This window comes from Augochlora pura, chromosome 1 (genome assembly GCF_028453695.1).
Source record: "Augochlora pura isolate Apur16 chromosome 1, APUR_v2.2.1, whole genome shotgun sequence".
NCBI lineage: Eukaryota > Metazoa > Arthropoda > Insecta > Hymenoptera > Halictidae > Augochlora > Augochlora pura.
In genome coordinates this window covers 9,008,479-9,016,839 of record NC_135772.1, presented here as the reverse complement: position 1 = coordinate 9,016,839, position 8,361 = coordinate 9,008,479, and the positions used below count along the sequence as shown (strand labels likewise).

At 33.7% G+C, this 8,361-nt stretch overlaps 1 protein-coding gene across 1 annotated transcript in view; it reads left to right on the top strand.

Moving 5' to 3' along the window:
• The window catches only part of LOC144470636 (uncharacterized), a 41,647-nt gene that overhangs the window by 19,461 nt on the left and 13,825 nt on the right, over nucleotides 1-8,361 (top strand). The window contains exon 3 of the mRNA XM_078182031.1: nucleotides 6,252-6,518. Within this exon, the coding sequence (XP_078038157.1) occupies nucleotides 6,270-6,518 (249 nt within the window). The 5' untranslated portion in view covers nucleotides 6,252-6,269. The remainder of the gene's footprint in view (nucleotides 1-6,251; nucleotides 6,519-8,361) is intronic.

Sequence of the window (8,361 nt, the reverse complement as noted above, 5' to 3'; positions counted from 1 at the left end):
GGGAGACCCGATAAATTCCGTTAACGTTGCCGAGACGACAACAGGTGCACAGGCAACTAGTCGTTGATCGGAAAATTACTTTCGGATGCTATCGATTTCTATGGTTCCGTGTCATACGTCGAAGACGCGTAGCAAGACGGGATGAAGAACGTATGCCCTTGAAAAGTATACTTAACGGTAGCAATATCTTATTTATAAGCTCTTGCATGCTCCTTCGTTTCGATGAATTTATTAGGGGGACGGAAAGTAATGTCGTTTTTCTACATTAAATTGAAACATATAAATTTTTAGCAAGATTTTATTTTTAAAGAATAATGTAATCACCCTCGTTATCAACAACCTTTTGCCATCTAGTATGCAAATTGTCAATGCCAGATCGATAAAAATCAATTGGTTTTTTATCAAAATATCTGGAGATTGCATTTTGAACGTTATTCGAATTTTCAAATTTTTTACCACTTAGAAAATGTTGTAGCGATCGGACTAAATGAAAATCCGATGGCGCAATATCGGGTGAGTATGGTGGGTGAGGCAACACCTTCCATCCCAATTCATCAATTTTTTGTAAAGTTTTTTGCATTATCGAATTCAAAGAAATTTATATCGAATATAGTTGGTCCATATAAGTATAGTGAAATAATTCAATCCAGGAATATGAATGTTGAAACAACCATTAAATTAATTGCACCTCTTAAAAACGAATGTCAGATATTTAATTATACTGATTTATTATCATTATTACATGCTTTTAGTAAATAAGAATGTTCAGTCACTTAATTTATTGATGATAGACTTGATAAAAAATACAATAATGGACGAAAAATGTCAGTAAACTAGAGATATTCTAATGAGGTGGTGAATACTGTGGCATACTGGAGCAGAACGCTAGATTGAGAGAAAGACAGAGAAATTGGATGGAAAGTCAAAGAGGAGAAGTGACTAAGCAGGTGTGGGAACGAACAAATATGGATGTTAAATATGCACGAGGATATTAACCAGGTTTGCATGAGTCTTTGAGTAAAGATAATGAGCAAAGAGACGACGAAAAATGGTCAAAGGATAGTTCGGTTAGAGAAAGCTGTGGAAATTGAGGAAAGAAATCGTCATTGCGAGCATGGTTGCATATGAAATGCTACAATTTTTTATTATCTCTCGTGCTGCGATCCAAACGCACAAGAATCACTTCATACTTATATAAAATAAATATCAATGTGGCGAATTATGTGTATTTATAATAAAACGAGATGTTAAATAGCAAAAATATTTAAACAATCTGGAAAGATTATTGTATCAACTTATTCAAATGATTGAGACGAGAAATAAATATTTAAATGTTTACATACTTTCTGCATCGTGAAAATTGATAAAGACAATTTTTTGTTCGGCATAAAAATCTCTACTTTAATTAATGTCACGTCATCTTAAGTAAAACAAAGGGCAACCGGCAATATTGCGAGAGTTAAGTAAGGTATTAGAATGCATCTATTTCTACAGGACGGAGCCCATAATTTGGGTCATAAAGCGAGCAAAATTTTAGATCCAAGCAAAATCAATTAGCAAAAACTTGAGAGCTCTTAGTCGACATTGCTGCTACAGTTTTTATCCGGCGCTTGGATGTAGCGCATGCGACGAACGCACTCTGTTGAAAATTGAGATTCTCACTTAGAGTGATTAACATTCAACCTTCCGTCTCTTTAATCTCATGATCACGCGATCGCGCGTCCCGATAAACCAAAGTTTTCCGATGCGTTCTACTTTTCTGTTTTATTTTCCAGTATCGGATATAGTATATGAGTTCTGCATATACGTCTACATACATCTTCTGTATACGTATACATCTACGTACAGTCAGCCTCATAAGTATTCGTACCCTCATTGCTTATAAGAGAAGTTTGTTGAAATCAAGGGACGCACGTAAGATTTTGCAATAAACTTTCTATTATGAATGAACACATGTACAAAGTTTATTTATACCAAATTATAACAAAATAGATTAACTAATAACGAAAGTATATTGATTTTACTCCTCGTAGTACGTAATAACAGTCCACAAAAGTATTCGTATCAGTGTAGATTTTGTCAAAAAATCGCATATTAGAGTAACTTTTTTACTTTATATTAATTTTTTAGTATTTAATGGGTCCACCTTTATGTCTTATTATATCGTTTAATTGATGTGACATACTTTCTACCAGTTTTAATGCGGTATTTGGTTCAATATTTAGTTATTAAGCCATAAACATGCGAATCAATCGACAATAGGCAAAAATCCGACGAACGACGACTAACGAAATTACTTTACGACTACCGTACTTAACGAAACTCGACTCGACGAACGGACAACACGTGTGACAGATCCACGGTACCGTTACACGGACAAACATTCATAATTTTTACTGTGACAAAGAAGGCGATACAAACCAGAACTTTCTACCAAATTTCCCACTCCTCATTCCAAGTTTCCTGCGACACACCCACCTCCAATCAAAAACACTTCATTTCCTCCACCAAAAACTATCCTCCACCAATCAATGCAAAACCGAGGTGACAACAGACAGAACACGACGAACGAAAAACAGATCACAGCAAACATTCATACATAACGCATCAAACCAAGAACACAGTAATTATTCATACATAACGCATCAAACCAAGAACACAGTAATCATTCATACATAACGCATCAAACTAAGATCACAGCAATCATTCATACATAACGCATCAAACTAAGATCACAGCAAACATTCATACATAATGCATTCAAACATAACGCAGTCATACTAAGATCGCATTAATCATTTAATCATAACGCGTTCAAACATCATCAAAAATCGCGAATAGTATACTTGTACAGTGTTGTAAATAAAGTGTACATAGAATAAATAAAGTGTATATAGAAACACACATCTATATTACTACGGCATTGTACCAAACGTGTACAAACAATTCCGGCCTTACAAACCGGATCAACATCAAACGCGTATACAACCGAATATTTCAGTAGAACGAATCGAAGACGATTCACGGAATAACTTTTTAAAAATTGAAGTAAACAGTGGATATTTTGTCCTTTTACTGTAATCAGGTTCTGAAATAAATTATTTATAATTTTGAAAATTGTTTACATTAATACGGTAACAAATTTTGATGTCATGTCATTGACGTAAGATTTAAATGTTCATTGGGTGAGAAAGTTTGTCTATAATACCAGTCTGTTCTTTACTAAACAATTCAACTTACTGCAGGTAATGGAACGCGCGTATTAGTTTAGAACTAGAGTTGGTTGGGTAAGTGAGGATACGTCCTTGAAACCAAGTAGAAATGATGGACAGTGCGATAACCTTCTAAGAAAAATATTTCATGCTAAGTTTCGAACCTCTACCTTGACCGAGGAGAAATAACCGAACTTCCGATGCGGTGGAAAGCGAGGCAAGTAAAATCGTTCACAAGTCATTGAATATCTGATAAAAGTTGTACTTGTTATTGTCGTTACATTCAATAAAAGATAATTCCTATAGTATAAAACAACAATTTTCTCCTAAACTGATTAAAATTTTAAATAAATTAATCGATCGTTTCCCTTTTTTTGGAAAGATTTCTAATAGAAACAATAGGTAATGTACCGGTATTTCCATAATATTTGTTTATATTCGCCTATTGCAGATACTCTGTGTGTATTTTTTTAAACGTACATCAAATTTGTTTAATGATTAGAAAAGAAATATTAATTTTTAATACTTCAATTAAAACAAATCAGGTATAGTTTGAAAATTATCTGCACTGTATTGTTTAAAGAAAATAACTTGTTACATGTTATATAATATCGCTTATTATAAACGATGTTAATTACTCCGGCGATAAAATAACATTCCCCGTTTGTAGAACGAACAATTCCTTGTCTAATTTCCTGAAATTAAAAGACACCAAAATCTTTTCGATCGTAAAAGCAAATCAGGTTGCCCTTTTGAGCGTACCAGGAAACGATAAAGGCAGGTAATTGGGAAACGGTCAGAACTTTCTGCTAGATCCAATAATATTGGGTAAGTGCAAAAGTTTTGATGGATTAATAAAGGATGGTGTGATCGCCATTTACTTTGTGGAAACAGTGGAGAATCTTGTTCAACTCTTATCCGATCTCGCTATAGTAGGTAGCAGATAATTCTTCTTCAAAAATATTCATGAATCAAACTTGTCTGGCCGACGTGAACCATTCCGTTTTTAAAGAAATTTCAAAATTGACGTCTTATCGAAAAATGCTTTTTAAATAGACCAATATTTCTACATTTTCATTTTCTGTCTTTATGTCAAAGGAAATTATGTACGATTTATAACAACCGTTATGTTCAGTTAATTGAAATAGCTCACTGAATTAAATATACATTCCATTGAAAGTCAAATGAACATTTGCTAGTAGTTCACATTAGTTCTCCTATGCAATGAAATTCATATTAATAATTTTTATCTACATCCTTATACTTGTAAGACGTAATCTTCTATATAGTTGAATTGATTGTTACTTGAATTGACACTGTCTTGTATCCCTAAAAGGAAGGTAACTAGAAAATTAATGTATAACTTATTTTTTAATAACAATAAGTTTTGTTTTCTTTTGCGTACGTACGAGAAATTTATGGGACATATGTATATTAGAGATGTGAAGAATCTTCATTATGTTTTAATGTCGTTGACATTGTTATGAATTGCAAGTAATTAAAGATAAGCGAAAATCGTAGTTTTCCACGACTTTTGCAACATTGTAAAAAATTTCGTGCGAGAGTAATAATACTAAGTAATAATAATCAAGAACTAAGGAAAATAAACTGGAAATGCAACTTATGTATCTCAAACGAGAACAAAATGAATAGTGAATAACTTATCCCTATAAGTATACTGTGCTGTATGAATACACGGATAGTGATACCTGGGCCCGTTTTGCCAATATAACAGCTTCGTTTATTTATAGTCGCGAATGTGGCCACTGAATGTTAACAAGTGTGTTGTGATTGGTACGGAGTACAAAATGTATTATGTCGCGTATTAGCTCCATGCTGACTAAACAAGATTGCAGTTAATCAAGACCACAGATAATCGGAGCCCGATTAATAGAGGCTCCGCTATACTAAATAAAAATTGATAAAGCAGTTGTATTATACGCATATACAGTTTGCGATAAAAAGGTGGCATACTTCAAAACTTGCAAAACACCACGATGGACATACACAAACAAAATAGACTTTAATTATGCCACTTCATATAATCTTATTTCAAACGAAAAGAATTTTTATGGGAACATGGCACGATAAAATGATAACACATTTAACTAGAAATTATGCAAAGCAATGAATCAACGAATATTTAACACTTTATATTATGCGGATCCTATTTTGCGGCACCATACTACGTGTGATTAGGTATGCATAATATAGTTACAGAACGTGTACTATTTTATTATACAAAGATTCATAATTCTTTAGATAATGGCAATGTCCCATTCAATGTTTATTTCGTTCATGGCAGTCCTCCTCTATGAACTAATTGTTGGTAACTTATGATAATATCATTCAGGGGATTAGATGACAATTTTTTAATGATTGTTTTAACAAACATCGTGGGCTATAGCACTCTAAAGACCTGACAAAGGCAGTTACACACAAGTAGAGCAAGTTGCTGTAGCAGTAGAGTGAGCCTACTATAATACAATCGCAATAATATAATTTTATAATATTTCTTAAATTCTTTATACAAGTTATTATATTATATTTTCTTTTATCTTATTCTATCCATTTTTATAATCGGTAAGAAAAATCAATAAAGATCGTTGTGTAACAGAATTGTAATTTTTATGTTAACACATAGTTCAAAAGCGTAAGAATAATGTTTGACAAAAATTTTAATATTTTTTTCTTGTTCAGTAAAATATTTAAAAAAAACCTAAAACAAAAACTATAACGTCTCGTTGCGTTTATAAAAGGGTGTAATAAATGCAGACATAATGAAAAATGTAAATTGTATTTCGATTTTGGTTTGAACAAAGTGTTGTTTTCATCTCTTTGAACCGCCTTATCAGCACCAAAAATATATGGTCGCATTAGACTTAATTTACTCTACTTATGTACAAAGTATCGTATTTTTGTATTATTTTAAAATGAATCCCTGCGAAGCTGTCAGGACCACAATGCGAATAGTGCAAGCCATGGAAAGAAATGTTGAACTTGTAGTGCAGCGTTGCCTGGAGTGTTTTGATTGTTCAGTTGCAGAGCCTATCGAGGATGGGTTCCCGAAGGAGCGGGTCGAGCGGGAGCCGGGCGAACGCTGGCGTTCTCAAGGAACGCGCCAACATGTCGTTCATGTTGGTGGTGATGTTCTTCGCGGTGTTCGGCTTGATCGTACTTACAGAGATATTCTTGATCGACGAGAGGCGTGGCGTCGGTGTAGGTGGCACAGGGGCCTTGGGAGGTCACAGAAGCGGACATCGATTGCCGGCTGCGCCAGATCGTCCAGATTATGGGGAACTCGGAGTGAGTACGCAATTAGAGCCATCTGTATTCGTTTAATTGACCGCGAGCCGAATCTCTGGCTGCGATTAATTCCCGATTATCTCTCCTGCTACCGCTAAAAACGTGTCGTTTCGCAAATGCAGCTTGTCGGAGATTTTATGCACATTACTTACAACGAGGAGACATATTCACTGTCCAGGTTTTTGGTATCTGTAACATTAACCCTTTCAGTATTGACTAAATTGAGAAGATATAGTAGAAGAATTTTGTTAGTCATATAATTTTAGATTAGTAATACAATAGCACAAGATACTAAATAGGTTAGAACTTATTTTTAATTTCAATTTTAATTTTACTTTTATCTTTTTTATTTTTGTTTTTATTTTAATTTTATTTTACATTTACTGAAGTTTCAAAGATTCTAACTTAACCGTAACATTTTGTTATTGCTCAACAATCTCAGTAATTTATTGGACAGAGTACGGAGCAGAGTCAACACGCTTCGATGTTGACACAGAGAAAATCTTCCGGCGCTGTGTATCCGTAATCTAAGCAGGGCAAGCCGTAAGAAGCTGTTTGCTCGAACTTCTAATATAACGGCGCATGTGTGCGAACGTGTGTGTGCATTGGTCGACCTTATTAAATCGTTTCAAATCGTTTCGACGATGAAAGTAAATTCACATTGATTCTTGAAGTCGTTAAGAGTAGTTGTAATATGAAATCTTGTATTCAGGATTAATCTGGCTTCGTGTTATGCCATTCCCAGTTACAATAATCCTGTTTGCTAGGAAGTCTATATATACTGTACTTACCCCTGCGGAATCATTTTTTCTGAGGTCTTAAATCAGTTTGTCGACTAACCTTATTAGTTTGAATTGGGTTTTCTTCGTTCCTTCGGTGAAAAACAATTTTTGGCATTGCGGAAAGAATGAGTTAATAACGTGCGATACTGTCCGCTGCGATTGAAATATATTTAGCAAATCATGTTCCCCCGGGCTTACAAAAATACCCGAGGGTAGATACAAACACACCGTATTTTGCGGGCGCTGAGAAAATGTATAATAATAAAAAAAATAAGAGTGTATAAACAAAATTAAAATAAAATATTGGTTAATAGCATAACAGTAGATAAATATAAATATAAAATCGTATAACAAAGTATAACAAAAAGTAACGATAAGTATATAAAAAAATTGAAATAAGAATAATAAATAGATAAACGAACATAAGGAATAAATAACATTGAAATAAATAAATGGATAGATAGATAAATAAATAAATAGGACATATATAGACTAGTTCATATAATAAATTAATGTCCCTCTCACGTTCTAAATTAATTAAAACGCCATTTAGCATTCAAATTTCGAAGTATGTCAATTCTCTAAGTGATTGTTCTTGAAAAACTTTATACATTCTTGAGCAAGATGCCAATAAAAGGTAAACTATTTTTAGATAATTATTACTCGTGTTACTCTTAATGAGATCATTTATAATTAATATAACGAGGTTTGCCCGAAATTGATCGGTCAATTAGATTTCGTGTTCTCGACACGTCAATTCAAGGAAGTTTAAAGAAAAACGCGTTTAAGGGTTTTGATAAAGTACAAAGATAACTAGAACCAACCAATCGATCTGTAGAGTTTGCCTGCTATCCGCAGACCATAATGTAAGCCACCCTTTGACACGGGGTCTCAAACACTAATTGTAAGTAGGAATAGTTACTACCTTATAGCAAACTGTTCGTCGTATAAAACGCTGAGTCGTTTCACTGAGTACACAATAATAGCGCGATTCTCATAAACTGAACCTCAAAATTCTAACGGCACGTTTCTCAAATGTTCTGTTATCTATGCCTTGAAAG